The sequence below is a fragment of the Peromyscus eremicus genome, chromosome 8a (genome assembly GCF_949786415.1).
Source record: "Peromyscus eremicus chromosome 8a, PerEre_H2_v1, whole genome shotgun sequence".
NCBI classification, from domain to species: Eukaryota; Metazoa; Chordata; class Mammalia; order Rodentia; family Cricetidae; genus Peromyscus; species Peromyscus eremicus.
The window spans coordinates 56,561,158-56,588,024 of record NC_081423.1 but is presented as its reverse complement, the minus strand read 5'-3'; the positions used below and the strand labels follow the sequence as shown (position 1 = coordinate 56,588,024).

The window sequence follows — 26,867 nt, the reverse complement described above, 5'->3', positions numbered from 1 at the left end:
TGGAACTCACAGAGATCCACTAGCCTCTGCCTCCCGAGTACTAGGATTAAAGTCATGTGGCACATGCCCAGCTGACATTATCTTAGAGTAACTGAAACTGGCAAAGCATAACAGAAACTATGCTTATTACTAATACACAGATTTCAAAGGTACAATTCTGTACACATCCATTAACTAAAAGTGCATACACTCTCTTTCTTCCTGTCTCATCCCAATGACACCTGTGCATGTCTGTATGCTGACTTACCTAGTTCTATAAAACATGCAGAAGACTGTACACATAAGTTTAAAATAAAAGTGAATCTTTTAGAAAGCATAATGAAAATGGATCCTTTATAATAAACACACAAGAAAGAAAGAAAAAACCTCAAGTCATAATGTCTCATGTTTTAGTAGCATTCATATATAAAAACCAATGTTTGAAAACACTCAACACAGCAGTCTACTCACATTATCGGAAAAGGAAACAAAATCAGTCCATTCGATAAGGTTTTTTTCATGCAGTTGTTGATATTAATAGTAGAAAAATTAAGTTCCTAAGAAATTTTTATTTTCATTTTCTCTCTGTAACATATGGTCCTTTTTGTTAAAACAGTTTTATAAAATCATGTGACCTCTTTTATGGGCAATTTAAAATTAACCATGACTTGACTTACTTTCCTCTATGTTGGCAGAGGGTGAGGGCAAAGAAGAGAGGATAAGAAAGTTTGGAACCTTAAAAGACTGTGTTAAGAATAAAAATACGATTTCGAGAGCCAAACATGTGTTTGTCTACCCAAGAGCTGAGCAGGCAACTACCGGAATGTCGGTGTTTATACGACGTCAAGCCAACGTCATCCCCAATCAGGGCTCTCTTCTTGATCACATCCCGCTGAATGCGACGGGAATGATATCTTCGCTTCCTGCAATATTGCCAAAATAAGCACACCATCAGAAACCAATAAGAAGGATGCTGAAATCCACTTCATTCCAGCTCCACAGTGGCACAGCGTTAGGTGCCGAAGCAGTGTTCTCCTATCATTTGCCACAGCTAAGAATCATGAGTTCTTCCTTCCTCACTTTCCTTCAGTCCACAGGAGGTTCTGACATTCTGCCACAGAATACCAACTGAAGGATGAAAAACAGCTGAAGTGGTGTTCAAATGACTGTATTTTTAAGCCATGCCTGGTGGTACATGCCTGCAATCGCAGCACTTGGGAAGGCAGAGGCAAGAGGATCAGGAGTCCAAGGTCCTGCCTGGCTACATAAGAGTTTGAGACTTGCCTGGACTACATGAGACACTCTTTCAAAAAACTAAAACCAGAACAAAATATTTTGCAACGGTGACCAGTGAAGATAGAGACTTAAAACTGACAAAGTTCTGAGAATAAAAGACTCTTGAATGCCTAACCACAAATGAGACATCTGTATCATCCCTTCCAAGTCTCAAGAAACACTGTAGAAGAAGGCCCGAAAGAATGTAAGAGCTGGAGAAGAGTGAAATGGGGTGGAACACTGACTTCCTGGTTACAGCATGATTGCCACACTCTTAAACTCACAGCTGTGATGGCCTGCACAAAACCTATACAAGATTGAGTTCATCAACCCCTGTTATGGAATGGGGAGGGACTCACAGGACCCATGATTTATACACAGTTTGTAGTTGAGTTGGGAGGGAGAGATTTTCTTCAGTGACTACTAGTAGGTACCCATGCTCCTGTAAAAAGGAAACTCATGGGTCACTCACACACCAAAGAGAGACATCAAAGTAGAAGGGAGCTAGTTGGAAGAGGAGTGGGTAGGAGTAGGGGAGGCCAAGATCAAACTATCAAAATGCATTATATACCTGTATGTGAATATGATAATGAAGCCTATTATGTGCAATTAATATATGCTAATAAAAACATTAAGATAAACAACCATCATATTTTAAGGTTTTAGACTCACCATGAATTGCTAAGAATTCCTTTCATGCCTCCATAATTTGGATTTCCATATTTCATATAATATTGACTTCTTCTGGCTGCTCCAAGTTCCTTTTTGTCATCTGAAAGTTAATAGAATAGTTATTTAGGGTTTCCTGTGAGTGTGAAGATAATATTGACTGCTTGATTTTGAATTTGTTTTTTGAAGCTGGGTCTCACGTAGCCCAGGTTGGCCTTAAATTTACAATATAGCAATAAAAAAAGCATATAATTCATCTATCTATACTACTTTTGGATATATGTCAAAAGGAGCCAAAATTAGCATACTGTAGGGATATCTGCATATCCAGTTATCAAAATATTATATGCAATGGCCTATTCCATCACCCCCAAAAGACCCTGCAATAACCTCATGGCACTGTCCCAAATTGGGATATATAGTGGCATCTTCTACTGAGACAAGATACCAGCAGGCACATTTCTTCTGCTGGAATATAGGGCTCAGAAATTATGTGGAGACAGGCTATCGAAGCACCTTCATCTGGCACTATGGTAGACACAGGTGGCAACCCTGACATAACCATCACCAATGGGTTCCCACCATGTGCCCTATTCCCTAGGAAGCTGTGGCAGTACATTAGCACTGCAGGATTCATCTATCTGTTATTTGGGCACAGACTACCGGCTTGCTTGTTAGCAATAGTGAAGGTGAGCGAGCATCCTCTATGAAAAGATGTATGAGAACTTTGTGAAACAGGTAGACATGGTAGACAATGGGCTCTCCCAGTGGAAGAAAGGGGAGCCTCAGTATTCATTGGCTACTATACTGAGCGCCTGCCTAGGTTGCTCAGCTTCATCTCACCTGAAACTAGTCCAAAGACACCAAGGTAAAGGTGACACACACACACACAGCTTTGGTTCAGGAGGAGTTTCTGTAAGATCTGACTTCTACCAGCACAGCTGGCCTAGGCCTTGATGGAAGACTCCCTGGTCCAGCGATTCCAGGTGGATTAATATGGGGTGATAGTGGAACTGAAAGAACACCTTTGCTCCTGGCCATCACTGTTATCTATGCTGACCAGGATGGACACAGTGGTAAACTCAGTGTGTGCCCAAGGAATCGCATTCATTTCAAAGCCAGCTCTTTTGTCACAGACATGGTGATATCTTTGGGATAAAGCCTGGATCAGATCAGTGTACCCCTAACTAAATCTTCATCCACAGCAGCAATTCAATGGTGGGTTCCGCATGTTAGAGGGTACCCTGAGCATTGTCAAGGCCATTCTAGTCCCATGCCCAGCATCTATGGCTCCTACAAATCTTCTACTTTTATTAATAAAACTCCCTTCTCTTAAAAACAAAGTCTCAATATAGTGGCTCGTACATTTAATCACAGCACTGAGGAGGCAGAGACAGGTGGATACCTTAGTTCAAGGCCAGCATGGTTTTACAGAGTGAGTTCCCAGACAGCCAGGGCTACAATGAGAAACCCTGTTTTGAAAAACAAAACTAAAGGCTCACCAAGTATCCTATTTTTTTTCTATGTGGAATTACAGAGTTAAGTAAAAGGGGAACTATTAGGGAGGTAAAAAAAGGAAGGGAAGGAATATATGAACAGGAAGTAAAAGAATGAATGGAGTCCAAGTACATTACAAGCATGTATGGGAATGTAACAAAATTAATCACTACATAATAAATACACACTAACAAATACGTATGTACAGAAATTCCTTCTCAATCAGTAAGCCAGTTTTCATAAAGTGTTTGTTTAAAGGGAGTTTTGGGATTATCTGAGCTAACTTCTTGTCAATAGGAAACGTTTCACTCAGTAATTCATCATTCTGACCAAAAATCAGTATCAAATTTACCTTTTGTAGCAAATCTCATGAATAGCCTATTTCCTTTAGCAAGTTTGTTAGCTGGCCGAAGATCATTTCTTAACAGAGACTCTTCTTCTACCTGAGACAATGTGTCCAACTTAAGAAAAAGAAAACATTTCTAATGTAAAAATCAAAGCATATTTCACACTTTTTCTGTGGTTACCATTAAGAAAGCATCCTAGGCCGGGCAGTGGTGGTGCATGCCTTTAGTCCTAGCACTCGGGAGGCAGAGCCAGGCGGATCTCTGTGAGTTTGAGGCCAGCCTGGGCTACAGAGCGAGAGCCAGGACAGGCACCAAAACTACACAGAGAAACCCTGTCTTGAACCGCCCCCCCCCCCCAAAAAAAAAGCATTCTATCTGTTATACCCATCAGAATTATAGTACTCATTCCTCTGGAGACCTCTGAAGCCAGATCTTCTTTGACTACCTTGCCTAAAAGAGTAACCTCCATCATTTTCTTTCAGTATAAACATTTTTTAAAATTATGTTTTTACATCTGTGTAGGGTTATGTGCACATGAGTGCAGTTGTCTTCAGAGGTCAGAACAGTTTTGGATGCCCTATGGGGGCAGTTGTGAGCCATCCCACATGGGTGCTGGAAATCGAACTCAGGTCTTCTGCATAGTATACACCATTTCTGAAGTCCTAATTCTCCCTCCCTTTACCCTTTACTGTCTTCATCCTGCTCACGGTGTCTCCTAACAGCATGTAACTGTGTATCTGTCTTCCCTTTTAGTATGTAGCCTCCAGTGGGGTGATAGTATGTTCCCAGAATTTGGTACACAGTAAACACTGACCATTTCAATATTTAAACTCGAAATGAATATGCTTAGCTAGGGACACAGATCAGAGGCACAGCACTTGCCTAGTATGTCCAAGGCCCTAGGTTTGCTCTAGCACCACACACAAAATGTTTCAAATGAATGCACTCCAGGACTTCTAACAAACCCTAGTTGCCTTTCCATATTTTATTGGTTAAGTAACACTTCAAAGTATTTCTTTAATAAACCCATTTTCTCTTCTGCACAAGTATAAACACTATTCTAAGATTCCAAGATGAACTGTTACATCCACATAAACTAAAAGGCTAAAGAGTCTGGTGCACCTTCAGAAGGTTCCATGGTAAAAGCTAGACAAAGAACACAGCTTACTAAGTCTTTAAGCCTCACATTAAAAAGACAGTAAGTATTTTTTTTACAATAAATCTTGCAGATTATCTTTGCCCTAATACTAACCTCTACATCACTTGAATTCTCATCTTCAACTTCTCCTTCTTCAGTCTCATCGTCGTCATCTGAACTGTCTTCCTGCTTGTCTAAAATGGAGTGTGAGGGACAAGAGGAACCTTAATGTAACCCCATCTCATAAAATTTAAAAAGCCCAGTGTTTTCTATTCCTATTGACTGATAACCCAAGCATCTTAATTTACCTCAGAAACATCTGGTAATGCAGTGTTCATAACACTCTACTCAAAGGCCCAGAACTGGTTAGTGTACAGAATGGGCAAGGGCCCCTTTGTGTGTAGTTACCTTTCTTGTTCTTCTCAGACAACTTGTCTTCACTGGTATCTCTGCTTCTTATCTTATCCTGAGCTGGCAGAGAGCTCATATTGATGAGAGCTCGTGTGGCTGTCATCTCATCCAGCCAAACCACATTACCTAAAATAAAACATCACACATTCAAATCTAAGGTTTTTGAGAGAGGAGTTGGCATCAGGTTCATTGTCACAGTCTCAATGGCCACAGACAGCTGTCAGTCAAAGTAAAAACCAGCTCATGAAAAAGTATGAAAGTGGTGGGAAAATGCCTGATGAACATAGTTTAAAGCTACACTCTCAAGCCCATTTCCACAAAATAACTGTTCTATGCATATGAACTGCTTGAAGCCAAATGTGGCAACACACACTGACAATCCCAGCACTTGGCAGGCAGAGGCTAGAGGATTTCCAGTGCTAGACCAGGCTGGGCTAGATAAGACCTACCCCCAGAAAACACTCCTGAAACACAGTGACTGCTATGTAAGTATTACCAGGTTAGCTTTCTTTCTCCTAGACTAAGAACAGAAGTTAAAAATAAACAGTTTGGGCCATAATTATTCACTATCAAAGATAGCAAGGACTCTTTAAAAATCATAAATAAAAGCATACTAAACAGAAAACGTGGGTATACTTACAAGAGGTATCATCCAACCACTCGATGTGAGCTGGAGGATATTCTTTAAAATAGGAAAAGATATCCTGGGTACTCATCTCATCTACTCCACAAATGTAGATGGTCTCCAGTCTCACTTTGGGGATTGCTACAAAAAAAGAAAAAAAGACAGAATTTTCCTACCTGCTATGTACAGCTTGCTAGCACTTCTTTACAATGGTTTAGATAACGGGTCTAGAAGAGGAAGAAACTAAAGCAATAATTATTTCAAAAGAACACCAAACAAGATAGTAAGGTCAACTACTATTAATTTAATTTAAGCTGTAAGAACAGTTAGCAAGAAGCCTGCCACAGCCATACAGTTTGTAACCAATATAAGTCTCTGTGTTTACTTGGTCGGGTCTGAGCGGTTGTGGGACTGGCAGGTGGGAGAGATTTATCCTGACTGTGGGCCAGGCAGGAAAACTCGAGCTACAAATGGCGTCCAACGTGGTGGCAAGAGTTTCCACCTAAAAACTGAGAAAAAAGATTCTAAAACGGAGCTAAAAACAGTTCCTAATTGTCTCTCTCAAATGAGCGGCAGCTGCTGGTTTAAGCTACTTGTGGGTTTCTGGTGTGCGTGCTCAACCTGCAGTATGGCGGGAATCAGGCCTCTGCAAGTGGCACATTAAGCTGCGTGGTGGATTTAGCCTTTGCAGGTACAAAACAAAAAAAAGAGGTTTTTGGGCTACACGCTGCTTGAATAAAAGCATAGACCCACGATAGCTCCCAGAGCTGGCAGTAAACGTAGCCATGTTGGGAAGCTGAGGTGGGCGGAGCCAGCAGCCACAGCTGCTGCAGTTTAAGGCAAGAGATTCACAATAAGACAGATTCAGATGTAATAGTTTACAATGTGTGTAAAAGATACGTAGGCTTGAAAGAGACAAAAAAGGTGATATATAGAGTTATAGAAACAAATACATAGTTTTAAAAAATAAAGTCATTAAAGAGACAGTAAAGGTAGTATAAAAAATAAGCCACGTAAAAATGGATATTACACAGAGAATCTGGATTGTGTTGTCTTTGGGATTTTTAACTACAGAAAAACATTTGATTGTAAAAGCTGTTGAGTTAAACCAATATATATATTTTGAAGATACCTTGACTTCAAAATTTGAATATAAGGATATGTTGCTTTGGAAAAGAGTCTCTTTTGTTTCCACAGAAAGCCAGAGGCTATGGATTTGTTCAAGATTAAGATACATCAGGTTTGACCAGCCAAGACCCCCTGAAAGGTCTCCGAGGCACCATGGCCCAGATGATCCAACATCCTGAATGGTTTGAAGGCAACTGGCTCAGATGATACACCCTCATGGACTATTCCATAATTCTAAAATTTTCTTTGTTTCCCCATAAGATACAGCGCCCCCTTCCAGCAGGAAGTAGTAAGAGAAGCTACGCCCAAATTCCCAAATTATATGTAATTTTACTTTGTTAAGGTTAAAAACCTTCCTTTTTGAAAAAAAAAAAGGGGGGGAAGTGCTGTGGGATGTATGGCAAATGTGTTGCTAATTAATCAATAAAACACTGATTGGCCGTTGGCTAGGCAGGAAGTGTAGGCGGGGCAAGGAGGAGAATAAAGCTGGGAAGTGGAAGGCTGAGTCAGAGAGACACTGCCAGCCACCACGATGAGAAACAGCTTGTGAAGATGCCGGTAAGCCACGAGCCATGTGGCAAGGTATAGATTAAAGGAAATGGATTAATTTAAGCTGTAAGAACAGTTAGCAAGAAGCCTGCCACAGCCATACAGTTTGTAACCAATATAAGTCTCTGTGTTTACTTGGTCGGGTCTGAGCGGTTGTGGGACTGGCAGGTGGGAGAGATTTATCCTGACTGTGGGCCAGGCAGGAAAACTTGAGCTACAAACTACACTAATGTTTACCATTAAACTACATTAAGAAAATGATGTGATTCAGAATAGCCACCCAGGGCTCAGACTGAGGAAATAGAGCAAAGGTAAAATATATGGCAGTTCTCTCTACTGGTCATGGAACTTGACAAGCTGATTCTGAAATTATACATATATACTGAAGAGAAATGTCCAACGGTGGACATAACACTTCAAGAAGAGCCTCCACCTTCAGATACAGCAAAGCATGAAAACTAAAGAAACTATAACATGATGCTAAAGTCCAGAAACCTTACAAATCACTGGGCATGATGGTGCCTACAATCCCAGTATTTGGGATACTAAGGCAGAAGGACTGCCACAAGTTCCATGCCAGATGGGCTATAGTTTGTTACAGGCCATCCTGGGCTCAAGTATTAGAGTCTGTCTCAAACCTTACTGTACACATACACATACACACACACACACACACAAGATATCCTACAAATCAGTAAAACAACCACTCAGATGGATGGTGGTGGCAAATGTCTTTAATCCCAGCACTTGGGAGGCAGAGGCAGAGGCAGGAGGATCTCTGTGAGTTAAGGCCAGCCTGGTCTAAAGAGCTAGTTCCAAGATAGCTAAGGCTACACAGAGAAATTCTATCTCAAAAGAAAAAACAACAACAAAACCCCAAACACTTCAAAATAAAAATGGGCAAAAGATGTAAACAATTTACACAGATGGAAATATAAATGGCAGATAAAAATATTAAGAGAGGGTTGACTTCCTACTAATCTGGAAAATTCATATTAAGAGGATACTAAACTGGGTGTAGTAGTGCATACCTTTAATCCCAGCATTCAGGAGGCAGGCAGGCAGATCACTGTGAGTTCCAGGCCAGCCAGGGCCACATAATGAGACCCAGTCTAAAACCAATCAAAAAAAATATCAGCTTCCAGTGAGCAGAGTTTCGTCTTTTGCATCAAAAACTGGCCACATGGGAGGAGTTGCTCCTCCTGCTAGTGGAAGCATGGACAAGGATAGTCCAAAGGGTAAGGGAATATAGTCTAGCACATATCCTAAAAACCTAATTCTCAGCATCAACCCTAACACACACGAGATCATATCACACTCAGCAATGTTCAGGGCAGCACTACTTCTAACAATCCAGCAGCCCTGAGGGTAATAAGTTACAGCTTACCCAATATTAAGTAAATCATGGTTTACCCAAACAAAACTACAGAACATAACATAGTAAGAAAGCAACAGAGAGAGAGAGAGAGAGAGAGAGAGAGAGAGAGAGAGAGAGAGAGAGAGAAAGAGAGAGATTATATACCAGATTATTTTAAAACACTGAGTGGAAAAAAAAAGTTATCAAAAATTCCTGGGGCCAGAGAGATGGCTCAACAGTTAAAGTTCTGGCTGCAACACAAATGTGAGGAGCTGAGTTCCATCCCAGCCCCACGTAAGAAGGCAGGTAGGATGGCATGCATATGTAACCCCAGCCTCTACAGATGGGAAGCAGAGACAGAGCTCATGGGTCAGCTGGCCTAGAGTACACAGCACAGCAGAGTGAGACCCTCCCTCAACAAGGTGGAAGGTAAGAAACGACTCCCGAAAGTTGTTTTCTCACCTCTATCAGCATGCACACACCCTCAAATAGATACATCATTACACAACATTGAACACCTTAATAGCTATAGAAAAAAGCCTGGTCCCATTCACAATGCATTGAAAACAGTTATTACATCTGGTGAGAAAAAAAGTTGACAGCCATGGTCAAAAAGAACCTGAGCGTTTCCATGAAATACTTGCAAAATATGTAAATATGTCATTAAGAATTTGTAAATCCCTGTATATCTACTACCTGGTTTTGTTTAATCCTTCAAGAGATCTCAAGCAGAGACTAGTAGAAAAGGGCCTGTGGACCAGGTGTAGTGAGTGAGGAGGAAGTGGGGGCAGGAAGGATGCAGCTGAACAAAGCTTGACATATATATGTATGGAAATGACAGAATCTTCTCAGTCTGTATAAGAAGCATTAATTTTTTTAAAGCTCATGCAAATGAAACATCTCATACAAAACTAGGGCTTCATAACCTCCCTTTCTCTTCTGAAGCCAGTCTGACAAGAATTCAGTTCCCATTACTCCAAGCATGTTTTCCTTTTAACTGATACATGAAAACAGGGCATGCTGACTCATGCCTGTAATCCTAGCACTCAAAGGCTGAAACAGGAAGATCACCAAGAATGCAAAGCTAACCTGGGTTACATAGTGAGTTTCAGAAAGCCTGGCCTACAGGGTAAGACACTGTCTCACAAACAAAAAGTAAAGCAAACACCTATTTCTTTCTGGTATAAACATTCAAATGCCATTCCTTTAGACATATGAAATATGTATTACATAATTGTTCTCAATAATTACCCTCCCATGCAATTCCACAACCAGATCTTCTTATTCCAAACTACAACTACAACCCATTGATCAACCTTTCCCGACCCCTCTATTCTTCCTATTCTCCCAGTCTGATAACCAGCATTTGACGACTTACTCCTCTTGAACTCATATATTTTAGATTTCATACATGGAATCATGTGCTACTGTTCATCTGTGTCAAGCTTAATTTTACTTATCATAATGATCTCTACTTCTATCACAATGACAGGGTTTTGCTTTTTTATAGCTGAAAAGTATTTCATGTGAATATGTACTACATTTTCTTAATCTAGTCATCAGCTTGTGGGGGGGATATAGCTCAGAGATAGGGTTTACTTAGCATGTGTATGGCCTCAGCTTTAATCTCTACCACCACAAATGGACATTTAACTTCATTCCCTGTCTTGGATATGTGAATAGTGTTACAATAAATAACAAAATGCACAGGTGTACAGATGTCTCTTTACATATTGATTTTCTTTGGAAATATGCTCAGAAGTGGCTTTGAAAGTTATACCGACCTATGGTTCCAGCCTTTCTCTGCCACACAGTCTCACTATTGTGGACCAAACTTCTGTCCAGGGGGATTACATGTCTGTGGATTTTAGAGTCAGGTGTTTTCCTTCCCCTCCACTGCACTATATTTGGAGAGTCAGCCCACTGTGGCAGCTGCAGGAATTTAACCAACGTCTCCTTCCCTGCTATGACACACTGTGACCCTCTGAAGTCCTGGGCCAGAGTCAACTCTTCCTTCCTTCAGCAGGTCTGTCGGGCATCTTGTCACAGCAGTAAGAACAGTACCCAGCTGCCTTCCTCCACACCCTGCTAGTGCTCGTCATCAACTCACAATGCATTCGGCCATGCCCACTCTCCTGACACTGCAACAGATCCTTCATCTACAGAGTTCAGGTTGGAGAGCCATGGAATCAAGTTACAATACAATACAAAACAAAAATCACACATCCAAAACTCTCATCATGCATTAACAAAGCTTATAGCTTTGTGCTGTGGTACACTCATAGTTATCCTGGGGCACATGTGGCCCACAGAGCACAGGTTAGGCACACCTGAAAAAGACTTAGGGGATGGAGAGATGGCTGAGTGGTTAAGAAAACATGTTGCTCTTGCAGAAGACCCAGATTTGGTTCCTAGCACCCACAGGTACTCTGAGGGTCTGCATGCACATGGCACACAGATATACATGCAAGCAAAACACCCATACACATAAGAGTAAAAAAACAAAAACAAAAAACAAACAAACAAACAAAAAACTTTTTAAAAGACTTGTAAAATCTAAAACAAATTACCAGAAGAAAACAGAAGGAAAGCTTCAGGTCACTGGACTAGGCAGGGATTCCTTGGATAAGATCCCCAAAGCACAGAAAACAAAGACAAAACTAAAGAGATGAATTATACCAAACTCACACTTCTTCACAGTAAAGGAAATAATCATCAGAATGAAAAGATAACCTATAAAATGGGAGAATATATTTGGAAATTATACCTCCAACAAGAAATTAACATCTGGACTATATAAGGAACTTCAAAACTCCAACAGCAAACGAAGAAAAAAAAAATCCAATTGAAAAATGTGAAAAACAGGCAATATTGTTGGTGGCGCAAGTCTTTAATCCCAGCACTCAGGAGGCAGAGGCAGGCGGATCTCTGTGAGTTCGAGGCCAGCCTGGTCTACAGAGCAAGAGCCAGGATAGGCACCAAAGCTACACAGAGAAACCTTGTCTCAAAAAAAAAAAAAAAAAAGTTGCCTTTAGCCGGGTTATGGTGGCACACACCTTTAATCCCAGCACTTGGGAGGCAGAGCCAGGTGGATATCTGGGAGTGTGAGGCCAGTCTGGTCTATAGAGCGAGGTCCAGGACAGGCACCAAAACTACACAGAGAAACCCTGTCTCAAAAAAACAACAACAACAAAATCCCAGCACACAGGAGGCAGAGGCAGGCAGATAGATCTCTGAGTTCAAGGCCAGCCTGGTCTACAGAGTGAGTTTAGGACAGCCAAGGCTACACAGAGAAACAAAAAACAAAACAAAAAAGGGCAACATGGCTGTGTTTGGTGGTGTAGCCTTTAACCTTGGCACTTGAGGAGGCAGGGGGAAAAAAAGGGGTGAAGATATGCCAGGCATGGTAATGTTTGTAGTACACATTTGTAATTCTAGCACTGGAAAGATTGCTCAGAGGCAGGAAGATTGCCCTGAGTTTTAGGACACCCTGTTGTACAAGGTGAGTCCCAGCCAGGTCTACATAGCAAGAAAAACATTCTCTAAAACAGTAACAACAACAAAAACAGTACTTTCTTGACTCTTGGCAGTGCAGGTTCATGAGGACAGAGATACCCTCAGGATTTTTTAATCACAGCAAATATTCACCAGTGAAAGCAGTGTGACAGTGAGCAGACACTCATGCAGAAAGGAAAACCCTGACTGATTTAGTTCAGTGATTACTGTGCTTCTCAGCTCCTTGAACTAAAAGCTATGATTTTAGGCTATGATAAGTCAAGAGATGGTTCCACAGACTGAAACAAAAAACAAGACAGAGCCAGGCATGGTGGCACATGCTTTTAATCCCAGCACTGGAGAAGCGGAGGCAGATAGGTGGATATCTGAGTTCGAGGCCAGTCTGGTCTATAAAGTGATATCTAGGCCACCCAGGACTACACAGTGAGACTCCTACTCAAAAGAAAAAAGAAAAACAAAAAACAACTCCCAGTAACAGAGGAGGAAAAAGTCTGAGTGTTAGGGAGAATATATATTTGTTCTTATCTGATAAAATGGACTTAATTAAACGAGTCAGGCAGAGAAAAAAGTAACAAAACTCAGTATCAACACCATCATAGTATGTACTAATAAAAAAATCACAATATTAAAAAAGAAAACCTACAGATAAAGTTTAAACACAAAAGAAGAGTGAAAGAATAAAAATTCTGGCTAGAGATGTTTAACTTAGCAGAATAAGACACATTTTAACAGTGAACAATATTCTTCAAAAGAGGCAGGTCAAAGCCAGACTTGGTGGCACAAGCCTTAACCCCAGCTACTAAGGAAGCTGAAGCAGGACTTCAAGTTCAATAACAGCATGCATGAGACCCTGACTCAAAATAAGAAAACAAGAACTGGGGATATAGCTCAGAGGAAAAACACTTATCTAGCATGTGCATGTGGTTTTTCTCAAAAGAAAACCAGGGGCTGGAGAGATGGCTCAATGGTTAAGAGCACTGGTTGCTCTTCCAGAGGTCCTGGTTGAATTCCCAGCACCCACATGGCAGCTCATACCTGTCTATAACTCCAGTTCCAGGGGATTTAGCATCCTCACACAGACATATATGCAGGCAAAACATCAATGCACATAAAATACAAATAAACAAATAATTTTAAAAAAGAAAAGAAAAGAAAACCAGATTGCTAGATGCATGGTCCACCAAAATAAGAACTTTGTTAAAATCAGGATTTCATGGAAAAGGCCCTTACCTTGCTGGCAATGTCACTGCAAAATAAACAAAGCCAAAGAAGGTGGCTAGACTTACAGCAAGGGATGAGAAAGAGCTTGAGTGCTGAGGGGAACTGCATGGGGATGGGAACTGCACATTCACTTAGTGTTGCTCACAAGCCAGGCACTGAGGCCATCATCCTGGATGTTCCAATAGGAAAGGAAGATAACCAACAACAGTGAGTACGACAAAAATCAAGTCTTTGGGAAAGCAGACTTCAGAAAACCCAAAGGAAAAAAGTCAATCCTCAGGTCTCAGATTAGATTAATTAAAAACAAAGCCAGTGTCCCTAACACAGTAACAGTATGAAAACGCTCTAAAAACCAACCTGTTGGCACAGGTAGGGTGAGTCGGCCCTGAAATTATGAGCACGAGAGAGCTGTCCCCATTACCTGTCTTGTAGCAGCATGGGAGGAGGAGAGACTCTCCCCCTATCAACACCTGAGGCAGGTGAGAGAGCTATGGTCATAAGAGTAGGAGAGTTACCCCTGACCCCTACTTGGGAGAGCAGGCCCTATGCCTAGCCTGGGCAACACAATAGAGTCAACCCTACTGGGAGGTGTGGGTGAGCCAGCCCCAACGTAGTGCCTGTGGGAGACCTAGCCCCACCCCTCATCTGCCATATGGCAGCATGGACTAGAGAGAGATGCCCTTCCTCCTAACTCCATCAATGCCTGAAACAGGTAGAGGAGCTGGCCTGGGGTCATAAGAGTGGGAAGACTGTCCTTACCCCTCATCAGCTGTAGCACTTGGGAGAGCTGCCCCTGTACTTCACCCAGTGTAGATGCAGATAACCAACCCTGAAGGTGTGAAAGCAGGAGAACTGGCCCCACCCCTCCCTCATTGATGCAAAAGGTGAATTAGCTGGGACAAGGTTGGAGAGCCCACCCTGGTGGTGAGGACAGGGGAGAACTGGCAGGCGGACCAACTCTACAGCTGCCTGGGCCCAGAACCAGGGTTATGACTTGGCCCGCCCCAACATCCACCCCATCTATGATCTGCTAGAGCACATGAAGAGACCTGACCCATAGACCCAAAGCTGTAAGATCTCCACAACACAGGGAACAACAGGATATCCAAGAAGAGCCCTAGTGAGGACCCAGCATTGACAGTGTAGTAGAAACCAGAGGCCTCAAACCAGACCAATGACTTTACAATGAACATTTGCAAGTAAAGATATATAGACAAAGTGGTTTACTGTGTGACTCACTATGTCACAGTGCAGCTTCCATTACAAGATTTTTAATTTTTTTCCCTTTTTTCTCTTAAATTTTGTTTTATTTGGGCGAGGTGCAGGAGAGGATGCGAAGGGACAGGAAATGAACTGGATCAAGATACATGCTGTAAAAGACACATAGACTAAATAAAGTTAAGAGAGAGAGAGAGAGAGAGAGAGAGAGAGAGAGAAGGTTCTAAGAAAAGGTTTTGGGGTTTGTATGTTTAAAAGACTACTAAATCAACAAAATTCAAGGAATACCATGGATGGTGTTCCATCAAGAGTCAATGTGAGCACTCGGGAGGCAGAGCCAGGCGGATCTCTGTGAGTTCGAGGCCAGCCTGGGCTACCAAGTGAGTTCCAGGAGAGGCGCAAAGCTACACAGAGAAACCCTGTCTCGAAAAACCAAAAAAAAAAAAAAGAGTCAATGTGGACAGTCCAGAAAATCAGTACATCTGCTTCTCTGCAGAAGATGGGACTACACGGTTCAATCCAGCTGACAACTGGATCAAGAAAAAGAAGCTACACAGACTTAAGGTGCAAAAGATACAATGAGGAAGACAGTTAAAGAGATCAAGCCATATAACAGAGAACAGGTGTGATGGTGCAACCCTGTAACCCCAGCACAGCACTCAGTTACAGGTAAAAGGAATTCCTGGGCTGAAGACAAGTCTACTACCATGACTGGCACAAGGAAGAAGATAAGGAGCAACAAGTCTGCCACTCAATACATATACTGTATCCAGAGTCTACACAGCGTCTTAGGAAGGACATTTAGAAACTAGAGAGAGACAGGCGATCAGAAAGACATATCATACAAAACAAAGTTGGTCAGGACCAAATGAGATGGCTCACACTAGTAACCCAGTACTTATAAGACTGAGGTAGGAGGACCAACCCTAAAGCCAGTGGGCTATCCTAATACCTTGTGTCAGAAGAAAAAAAAGAAGGGGAAGTGAGGCTGTGTTTCTATCTCCTGAGCAGTCATACATAAATGAGCAAAGTACTTAACATGTTTTTCCTAGGAGTCACTCAGCAACTACCAGACAGAAATTCCTGGAGAGCAATGTTCCACACAGGGAAGTATCCTAAGACAAAGCTGCCTGCCCCATAATGATTCTCACACAATCTCTGGATGCCCAAGGGCCTGAAGTATTAGGAAGGAAGCTGGTTTAAAAGAACTAGAAGGTCCCTCCCAACCATGAAATCTCTGATCCTAGAGACATGAGGACCAAAACTATTTAGCAACAAGACATCCAAAAGCAGCAAATCCCTTTTGAAGCATAATGATGTAGCCTGTCTCAAGTTGTGTCCCTAAATGCTAACAAAATAGGAATCCAGGCTTCCAGTCAGTCCAGCCTTCAAGCACAGCCCTGCTACATACATGGCTGTGGAACCTCAGGCAAGTTTCTCAACCTCTCAGCACCTTGGTTTTCTCATCAGTAAAATCCCTCAGGGAATCGCTAAAAGGATAAATTTGCCACAAAGCAGAGCAACTGTAACTCAGTAAGCATTTAACAAGTGTTATTATTGTGGACATAAGGAAAAAAATCACGTGACATCTGGTATAGCTGTGAGTATGAAGATACTTATTTCAATTTCTCTCTAAGACTGGGCTGCTCAGGTGACTACTTAGCTGAATGCCAGATAACTAACATCTATTGGTCTATTATGTGCCAAGCACCAATTGAAGAGCTGCAACATTTTGTCAGACTCTGTCAATTCTGTCTGTCTTCCAAGAGTTCACAGTGGTTAGACAATTTGTCCAAGCTACAAAACTACAGAAAGAATCTGAATCCAGGCAACTGGGCTTCAGAACCTTGGCTCAAAACCAATGGTTCCCAATCCTGTCCAATCCTGACTCTGCATTAAAATTACCCAGAAGATACAAAAACAATAGTTACCTCTAGGGCTTATCCAACCCTATCTACCCACAATTCTACCTTAAATTCATCTAGATGGGTATCAGGGACATCATTTAAGCCATCTTGCCTAAGGTTCATTTTCAGATTGCACTATAAAATGAGCAATATTCCCCAGGTGATGTCCAGGCAAAGCTACTATTGTCTTTTAAATGAAATATCTACAGAGCTGGGCATGTTGTCCCATATCAATAAACTCAGAACTTGGAAGTCAGAAGCAGGAGAATCAGAGTTCAAGGCTAGCCTGGGCTAAATGAGATTCTGCCTAAAACAAAAGCAGAAATTTAAGATTCTGATTGCTTTTCCATGTGCAGGATAAATATTCTTGACTAAAATTTAACCCCAAAGCAATCCTATTAATAACATAGATATTGTATTCCCATTTTGTGGACAAGAAAAATGAGTCTTTAAAAGGTTCAGTAACTTGTCCTAGTAACAAAAGAACTGGCACTAGATTCCATGAGGGTTTGTGATCCTTAAAGCACCAACAGAAGAGGGAGTTTTGAGCACAAAATCAGGGATGCTTCACAGAGGGCAAATGAGCAGAGAAAAGCATGAACTGTGGCTGGGACTATAAGCCAAAAGGTGCAGTAAAACATGAAGCTTTCAAAGCTGAGCTGTGAGAGAAGAGTCCAAAGTCTTCCTAGGCCTACATTGTGCTAGCACATGACTGAGAAGCTATATAGCTATCCCTGGACTTCATAGGACTTTTCCTTATATTGAGATCCACATAGGCCTGGAACCCCAGAGTCTGCAAGAAAACTAAGGTCACAATCCTCAACTTGAACTCAGAATTCAGAGAGAAGAGTAACCAGTTCTGCACAGACACTACTCTGTCCCACTAGGACTGACTAAAGAGTGACATGGTCTAGGACTATGGAATTATATACACATTATTTAAAATATTCACATATATAAAATTATACCAATAGACCAAAAGTGTTAGAAGTAAGGTTAAATGTTAAGCATAGGGCTGGTGAGATACGGCTTAGAGGGTAAAGACACTTGCAGCTAAGTCTGACCACCTGAGTTTGATTCCCAGGAGCCACAAAGTAGGAAAGAACCATCTCCCTAAAGTTATCCTCAGACCTCCACACAGAGGCTGTGGTGTACACACACACACACACGCTAAAAGAATGTGTTTTGTTTTGTTTTGTTTAACGTAAGGTGTGAGTCTTTAGAGTCAGATAAACCTAGGTTGAAATCCTGGTTCTTTCATTAGCTCTGAGCAATGCATTAAACTTCTACAACCTGTTTCTTCTTTTGTAAAATAATGATAAAAATATATTCCTCAGAGTTACTGTGAGAAATAAATATATAATGTGCTTAACCCACTGCCCTAAGAAAACATGTTCCCAACAAACAGTAGCCATTCTTTCCCTCATCCATCAGGTTTACGAACTGCTTTCATCAACCAAGCAGGACTAACGGGACTCACACAACACCACAGAGCTTCCCGAGCCCTTTATAAATACCAATATTGGCCAATACAACAGAGAGAGGCCTTTTGTATTCATGGATTTAGATTAGAGGGTAATAAAAAAAGAATGTAGGCTCACTCCAGGGAAATGCTCCCCGGAACACTTTTTTTATAAATTGCTCTGCTATCGAGTATGGTATACCCCTGTAATCCTAGAACTTGGGAGGGAGAAGCAGAAAGACCATGAGTTCAAAATTATCTTCAGTTTGAAACCAGTCTGGGCTACATGAGACGTTGTCTCAAGCAAGCAAACAGAAAGTGAGTAATTGGGCTGAGGCTGTGGTGACTTGACTTAGCATGAGCAAGTCTCAGGGTTACACCTATCACCACAAACAAACAAAAACCCACCACAATCAACTGCCTTGGTGTGAGTTCTAGGGAGCAAAATACCTAAATAAAATAGACTATAATTGGTTTAGGCCTCTTTGACAATAATTACTAGGAGGTCTGCATGTACCATGTATTGACATTATAAAAAAAAAAAATCCCCACCAATTCCCAAAGTGCTCCAACTGCTCTAAAAGAAAGCATCACAGTAGGACACTTCCACTATTCTGTTTTTTTTTTTTTTTTTTTTTTTTTTGGTTTTTCAAGACAGGGTTTCTCTGTGTAGCTTTGTGCCTTTCCTGGAACTCGCGTTGTAGACCAAGCTGGCTTCGAACTCACAGAGATCCGCCTGGCTCTGCCTCCCGAGTGCTGGGATTAAAGGCGTGCGCCACCACCGCCCGGCTTCCACTATTCTTAAAGGCAAAGAGGCTTACATCACTACGATGAAAGCAGACAATGAGGAGGTCTACAGCACATATCATCTCTGACACAAGCTCCCTGCACAATCTCCTTTGTTCCATTGTTCTAGCTCTAACTGAGAAACATCTGACAGCATCTCACCTTTACACCGGTGATGTCAGAATCCCTTCCTCTTGGGTATTTGAATGAGGACTGGACATATAGGACAAAGCCAGAAACATGAAGTGATGGCAGGGAAAGTTACTCTTAGAACAGTATGAAAAAATTTCCCCAAACACACTGTACCTTTCTTCATCATGTCTCGGTCCAAGGCTACATTTCTCTGGGCAAGATTTACTTCTGCTCGAAAGTGGAAGCGCTTGGCTCGCTGTTCTTTCTTTTCAATTGCTTCCTAGGAAGTACAAAAAAGTCAAAGAGATAAAAGGAAGATGAGGAATGTTAAATCACAAACAGCATGTTGCAACCTTAAAATAAATCAGAAGAAATAAGCAACCTGTGCCTTGAATGTGTTTTACAGTGAACTGGACATGCACAGCTTACAGTAGCCCTGCCAAAATCATCTCCATTCTATCAAAGCCTATGACTACACCCAGAACATAGTAGGAATTCAATGAACACTTGTTTATAAAATTTTCTGATACTTCATGTGTTATCAGCAATCATGCCAAGGAGTTACAACAAATAACCGCAACTTCTCAAATTCTCCTAGTGCAGAAATGGAGATACAAAAATGGAAAAAGGTTTGGAGGAAATATTTCTACTAGCTAAGAACAGATCTGATCCAGTGCTATTTCTAGGGACTCCACAACTACCATTATCACTTTACATTGTCTGTGGGCAGAGTAATCACACCTATTATGCTCTTCCACATTATATCTGCCTGAATGATCCACTCCCTAAAAGTCACACCCCATTTAAAAATAACACAGGAGCAAAAACAGTCTCCTCTATTCCAGCCTTATGTACATGGAATTGCCTGTTTTCATTTTTAAGTAACAAAGAGCATTGACATTTTGCTGAAAAAAACATTCAGCTTTGTAGATTTCTTGCAAGAGTAAAAATAAATTCAGGTCCAACTCTGCTTTGGATTGATGGATTTCTCTGATAGCTCAAGAACCCCTCACTAACTGGAAGACTGAAGGTCTGACTGAAGTAGCTTGTGGCATTGAGGAAGCAGCAATGCTTCTGTTACTTCCTAATAGTTAGGCTAATTTTTACACTGAAGTCTACTTAGCACAAATGACAATCTACTTTTTTTAGCGAGTGTGTGTGTGTGTGTGTGTCTGTGTTATGAGCGCACTACAGTGTGTAGGAGGAACGTGTGTTCATTTGCGGGTGGGGGAGCAGGTCTTCCTTAGTGCTGCGTTTATAGATGCAAACACACTGCCCTGTGGTTTTTATGTGGGGCTGAGGATCTGAACTCAGGTCTTCACGCTGACACAGCAAGCACTTTAAGGTCTGAGCCGTCTCCTCAGCCAAATCCTTTACTAACAATTCAAGTACAAAATCCTTTCCCCAGGTACCTGTTCATGTACTAGAAAATGACAGAGGGTTAGGAGCAGTCTACTTCTTAATTACAATGAGAACATTTTCACTCTGTACTATTTTCTGGACTAGAAGGTGCTCAGCTTTCTTTTAGCTTTTAAGTAATCTGAAATAAACTGAGACAGAGAAACTATAAAAAGCCAAGCATGAGATATTTATTTTTATTCTTGTTTTTAAACATCCAACATATAGATATATACTCTTTAAATTTTAAATTGGGCCTGGAAAGATGGCTCAGCAGTTAAGGGCATTAGTGGCTCTTACAGAGGACCTGGGTTCAGTTCCCAGCACCCACATGTTATAGCTCACAACTGTCTATAAATACAGTTCCAGGGGATCTGATGCCTTCTTCTGACCTCCACAAGTACCAGGCATGCACATAATATAAGTAGGCAAAACACTGATAAATACACATACAAAATAAAAAATGTAATTGAAGCTGGTTGGCACACACCTTTAATCCCAGAACTCTGAGAAGCAGAGCAGGCAGATCTCTGTGAGTTCAAGGCCAGCCTGGTCTACAGAGAGAGTTCCAGGACAGCTAGGGCTACAGAGTGAAACCCTGTTTCAAAAAACTGGGGGGGGGGGGGGGGGGGAGGACGACAAAACATATATATATATATAATATATATATTATATATATATAAAATTGAAATTGAAAATTCTGTTTCAAACTGAACTGTACACATTTAAATCAGGGGGGAAAAAAAAGGCCTGAACTGAATTAAAGCAATATACTGTATACTGACTGTTCATCACATGGAAAATAAGAGGCTTCACTCTACGGTATCACAATGAAGGGGGTACAATGGTAACAGCAATCACTTAGCAAAAGGCAATATTGTCAAGATGCTGGAAATAATTCGGTCAGCATGGTCCTCAGAGCTTAAGCACACACACAACTAGAAAACCCTCTTTTCCTACATTGGCAACCAGTGAGGAATAGACATGTACCAAGGGCTTATTTACATGTTGGGTGCTTTTAATGTTTTCACAGGTAGTAGAAACAAAACACATTTTTAAAGAGTGACATCCAAGTAAGCATTCCTGAGGCCAGGGGCATGGCATGACTCTGTGGGTAAAAGTGCTTGCCATGTAAGCCTGACGACCTGAGTCTGGATTCCTGGAACCCATGTCAAAAGCCAGACATTGTGGCACATGTCTGCAATTCCAGCACTCTTACAGCAGAGTGGGAGATAGGAGGCAGAGACGGTAGAATCCCCCCAGAAGCGTGCAAACCAACTAGCCCAACATATGCAGTACAATGGCTAACAGCCAGAGTGTGTGTGTGTGTGTGTGTGTGTGTGTGTGTGTGTGTGTGTGTGAGAGAGAGAGAGAGAGAGAGAGAGAGAGAGAGAGAGAGAGAGAGAAGGTAGGAGGGGGATGGAGAGACAGCCCAGCAGTTTGAAGCACTGGCTGTTCTTGCAGAGATCCAGGTTAAGTTCCCAATACCTACAGGGTAGCTACAACCATCTGAAACTCCAGTTCTAGGGGATCTGAAGCCCTCTCCTGACCTCCTCAGGCACCAGGTCTACATGTAGCACACTTACACACACGCAAGCAAACCACTCATATACATAAATCTAAAAATACTACTACTATTACCACTACTAAAAAAAAGACGGGAGGTGAAAACCAACACCTGAGGCTGTTCTCTACCTTCCACCTGTGTGCTATAGCACGGACACACTCCTACACACAGACACAGATACATCATATACAATAATAAATAAATACTAAAATAAACATTCCTTTCATGGAAATAGCTAAGCACAGGCATCTAAGTATAGTAATTATCTTTTCATGGATACAAGCACATACAAATGCTGCCTGGATGTCTTCAGGAATATACAAGGGCATCCTTGGGTAGATAGATAAATATAGGTATTTTATAATATGATTTTATATATATATATATGTAACAAAAGAAAAAAGGAGGCAAAGAATATTTACTATCTGTATTAATTTCACCTACTTACCAAATTGAACAAATAATCACAGTCTGTCTTACCTTGGAGGTAACATCGATTCCAGTGATGAAGCTGCCAGCCTTGTTTTCATATCTTCTGCTTGTGTCCTAACAGAAGAGAAAAGATGGGAAATTCTGGGAGGAAAATCCACGATTAAAGGCAGTCTGAGAACCGGCTCTTTTGAAGTCATTCTTTTCAGCAGCCCTTCTCCACCCTAACACCTGTGTTATTAGGAAGTCTATCTCTGAGATTCCACAGTAGCAATGGACCATTCTAACAAGAAGTCTTTTTCAGACCCCAGACAGAAGCCTGTACAAAATATTAAGTAATTTTGTCAACTGAGTATCTACAGAAAGGAAAATCTAAAGGCGTTTGTGGAAAAACGTCAAAAATGAGATAGTCACTTAGCTTCCCAACCCAGACTGGACAAATTCCCCTTATGGCCACTAGGTGGAGCAAATGCCTCCACAAAAATACAAAAAGTCCCAAATCTCTGGGAAAAACACAGCCCAATACAATGAAAAAAAGGAGGGGAAACGGATTGAGCGAGGACTGAAGCCTCAGCTCTGCAATTCAACACCCTGGACATCTCTGAGCCTTGCTTTCTTCTATGCTATCTGTCTTTCTGACTTCGGATCTCCCCTTTGAGCTTAATATATCCCAACATTTCTGCAACAAAACAATCTTGTTTCCATCTCAGAGTCGCTGTGCTTGCTGTCTCCCTATTAGGAAATGCTCCCTTCCAACTGACATGGTTGCCTCTTCTTGTCATGTAGGGTTAAGGTTAAATCTGACTATATAAGGGAACTTCCCTATACATCCTGACACACACTGACTGCTTCACATCCCTCCTGGGCACTGTACTTTCTATGCTATCAACAGAGTGTGTTTTCTTCGTAGTACTTGACACAAAAGAAAAGTATTTATTTACTTCTGTCCCCTACTAGGGCAAACTCAAAGAGGGAGTTTGATCTTAATCAAACACCTAGGATTATGTCTAGCACACTGTGTGTGGGGGGGGGTGGGGGGTGCGATACATACATGTTAAACTGAATGAATGGATAACGCCTAAGTCACAACCGCAGTGAATTTAGATGATACAATGTGGAAAATGCTAAAGTTGTCATTATGTTGTTACCAAAGTCACTGTCATTCGCCATCACTACCTAAGCCTTTACTCACAACGTCACATGTAAATAAGGGGGGGGGGGGAGTTCATGTTGTGTGTTAAAAATCGAGCTATCCAGGCCTCAGACCAGCTTTAAGAATAGGGCATGTGACTACCAAACCACAAGCAAAACACTGCTCCTCATCTCATTACCCACTGTGGTAAAAGACAGATCAAGAGTCATCGAGCGTCAGAAGGTGGGACCACCGAGTGGACGCAGCGAAGGTGCGCGGGGACAGGATGACCCTCACCCACAACACCAACACGCGAGTGTCTGCTGCTTGACAGGTCTAACCTTCTCGAGCGAGGAGCGAATGGCCCCGTTTGTAACAGACACGAACTCCGCCGGGGCAGGACCCGCCAGGAGACCTGGATGCCAGCGCCACCTAACACTTCCTTTCAGAGCTGCTCCAGGTTCTGTTCCCGCCCGCGGCTCCCTTTTATCTCCAGCCGGACCCAGCTCCTTCGCTCCGGGTCCCCGGCCGGCACCGAGGGCCAGAGAGAGGGGTGTCCCCAACTCTCTCCCAGCTCTCCCGCCTCCTCCAGCCGTCTCTGCACCCATTTCCGGGCGCCCGGGTGTCCTTTCTCTCGCTCCGGCTCTCTCCGGGTCAAGCGCGGCCCCCTCCCTTCGGCGCTCGCGCCCCTCTCCGGGTTCCCGGACTTGGGCGGCGAGTGCCGCCGCGGTCCGCCACCTCTCCGCCTCGCAAGGGACACTCGCTCGGCGACCTCCTCCTCAGCCCCCGCCCCTCGCCCGTACCGGGAGCAGTTCCTTTAGCGAGCGCCGCACCGGCACGATTTCCAACTCGCCCTCCTCCACCTCCATGGGCTCCGGCTCGCCACGCTCCAAGCCGGACTCCACCTCGGGCGACGGGAGACCCAAAGCCGGGGGCCCAGCCGGGGCCTCTGCCTTCACAGACACTCGCAGGCCGCGAACGGCCGCCATAGCTGCCAGCCGGCCGCACCACAGAAAGCCCGCCCCTCACAACCCGCCGCCTAGAGCGCCGCCGCCGCCAACCACAGAGGAGAGCCGCTGTCAGCCAGAGCGTCGCCCGTTTCGACCAGAAAGCTGCCCTTCCCTCTGGCGCCCCCTTGGTGGCCCGGGAACCTGGGACCGGCTTGGGGCGGGATTTCGCGGGGAGGGGGTGGGACCAAACAGAGCCGGAGGTGGAGCGTCGTCTGAGGTTCCAAAATACCTACACTTTGAGGACTATATTCCTAAAAACTACTGAGCGATTACTATGTGCCTAATACTACCAAGGCTTGAACCCTTACAACTCTATGAATAAGATTTTATTATTACCTTCATTTCACATAGAAAACGGGGGCATGGTTTTCTCAAGGTATAAGCTATTTAAATGATTACCTGGATCTGAGCCTCGACAATCAGGCTTCAGAGCCCAGAATGAACTATAATCTATCATCTCTTGGCAATCTGCACGTTTACAAAGTTATTTGCGTGGTAAACCTTGTCTCTGTCAAGTCTGCCAGTAACTGAGCCATTTTATGTAGTCAAAAATTTAAGCTGGGGCCCAGCATAGGATTATATGCCTTTAATCCCAGCACTCAGGAGTCAGAGGCAGGCACACCTCTATGATTTCTAGGCCATCCTAGTCTACATAGTGAGTTCCAGGGCTCCAAGGTGAGACCCTGCCTAAATTTAAGCTGGGCATGGTGGTACATGATTGTATTCCCAGCACTTGGGAGATAGAGGCAGGAGGATTAGGAGTTCAAGGTTATCCTTCAATACATAACTAGCTTGAGGCCAGCCTAAGCTACAGACCTATCTTAAGGGGGGGGGGGGGGTCCAAGATGGTAGTGACCTACCCAAAGGGCAGAGCCAGAGCTTAGACCCTATTTTCTTGCGCCTGGGGGCTCTACCTATCAAAGATGCATTAGAATGACTTCTTGCAAATGTTTCTAGTAAGAGTCTGGCTGAGAAAGAGGAAAGGCTTCAGACTTCCAGAAGGTACCTCTTGTCTGCCATGAGTGCTGATTTTGTGTCTCTCCTGTGTCTCCTTTAGCTAGCTCTAGACCTGTCTCACAATCTGACTCAGGAACAGGTGAGACCATACTATATCTGAGCCCCTAAAAAATCTATTCACAGACCAATAATTCTAAAACAGAAAACACAAGGATAAGACATACCAGGGGTGTTCTTAGGCATACCACTTAACCCTCGAGTCTCAGTTCCTTCATCAGACACACACCTCCAGAGAAGAATGTAAGGGCTAAACGAGCTATTATATGGGGTGATAAGATCCAACAGAAAGCCAGGCGGTGGTGGTGCATGCCTTTAATCCCAGCACTCGGGAGGCAGAGCCAGGTGGATCTTTGTGAGTTCGAGTCCAGCCTGGTCTACAGAGTGAGATCCAGGACAGGCAACTACACTGAGAAACCCTGTCTGGGGAGGCGGGGGAGATCCAACAGAAGTGGTGTAGCACATCCAAGTTTTTTCTTAAAATGGGCCTACCCCATGGGACAAAGATGGAATTCCTTAGACGGGTAGCTTTGGTTGAATGTAATGCAAAAGTAAGTACAAAATTGGGTTTGTAATTATTGCAGCTCGGATGGAAAGGGATCCTGACAGTCGGGAGCCAAGGAACACCACAAGTCACTGCAAGGACAGTACTGCCCCAGGGAAAGGTTTCCCCAATGTAACAACTCTGCTTGGGCAGGGGAGGGTTTCCCCAGCAAAATTGTTACCGTTCTGCTCTGGTCCTGTGGAGTGTTAACAATTCTGCTCCACTAGGGGAAGGTTTCCCCAGCGAAAGTGTTACAGCTGTGTTCTGCCCTACTCAGGCTAGATCTCTGCTCCTGCGAAAGAAGGTCGTCACCCAAATCTTATTCATGAGATTTATCCGGAGGGAAGAATCGAGGAGGGTGGCTGCCTCTGCCAGGGTGGAAAAGGCAGCAGCAAACTGAACAGGCACAGGGCTTACATAGGGCTTCTTGGAGGCAGTTTTTCCAGGGTGGGACTTGGTCAGATTTCAATCTTTGAATTTGGACAAGCTCAAAGATTGGCTGAATTTTGTGCTCAGGGACTGGTTGGTTTCGTCTCAGGGATTGGTTGGTTTTGTG

General features: G+C 42.9%; 1 protein-coding gene across 1 annotated transcript in view; it reads right to left on the bottom strand.

The window, feature by feature from the left end:
• The window catches only part of Ncbp3 (nuclear cap binding subunit 3), a 34,835-nt gene extending 10,063 nt beyond the window's left edge, over positions 1-24,772 (bottom strand). The window contains exons 1-9 of the mRNA XM_059271146.1: positions 24,547-24,772; positions 22,663-22,728; positions 19,392-19,497; positions 5,957-6,082; positions 5,314-5,442; positions 5,020-5,099; positions 3,773-3,881; positions 1,927-2,026; positions 799-902 (exon numbers count right to left, since the gene is read on the bottom strand). Coding sequence (XP_059127129.1) covers positions 799-902; positions 1,927-2,026; positions 3,773-3,881; positions 5,020-5,099; positions 5,314-5,442; positions 5,957-6,082; positions 19,392-19,497; positions 22,663-22,728; positions 24,547-24,732 — 1,006 coding nt within the window. The 5' untranslated portion in view covers positions 24,733-24,772. The remainder of the gene's footprint in view (positions 1-798; positions 903-1,926; positions 2,027-3,772; positions 3,882-5,019; positions 5,100-5,313; positions 5,443-5,956; positions 6,083-19,391; positions 19,498-22,662; positions 22,729-24,546) is intronic.
• Between the last annotated feature and the right edge of the window lie 2,095 nt (positions 24,773-26,867).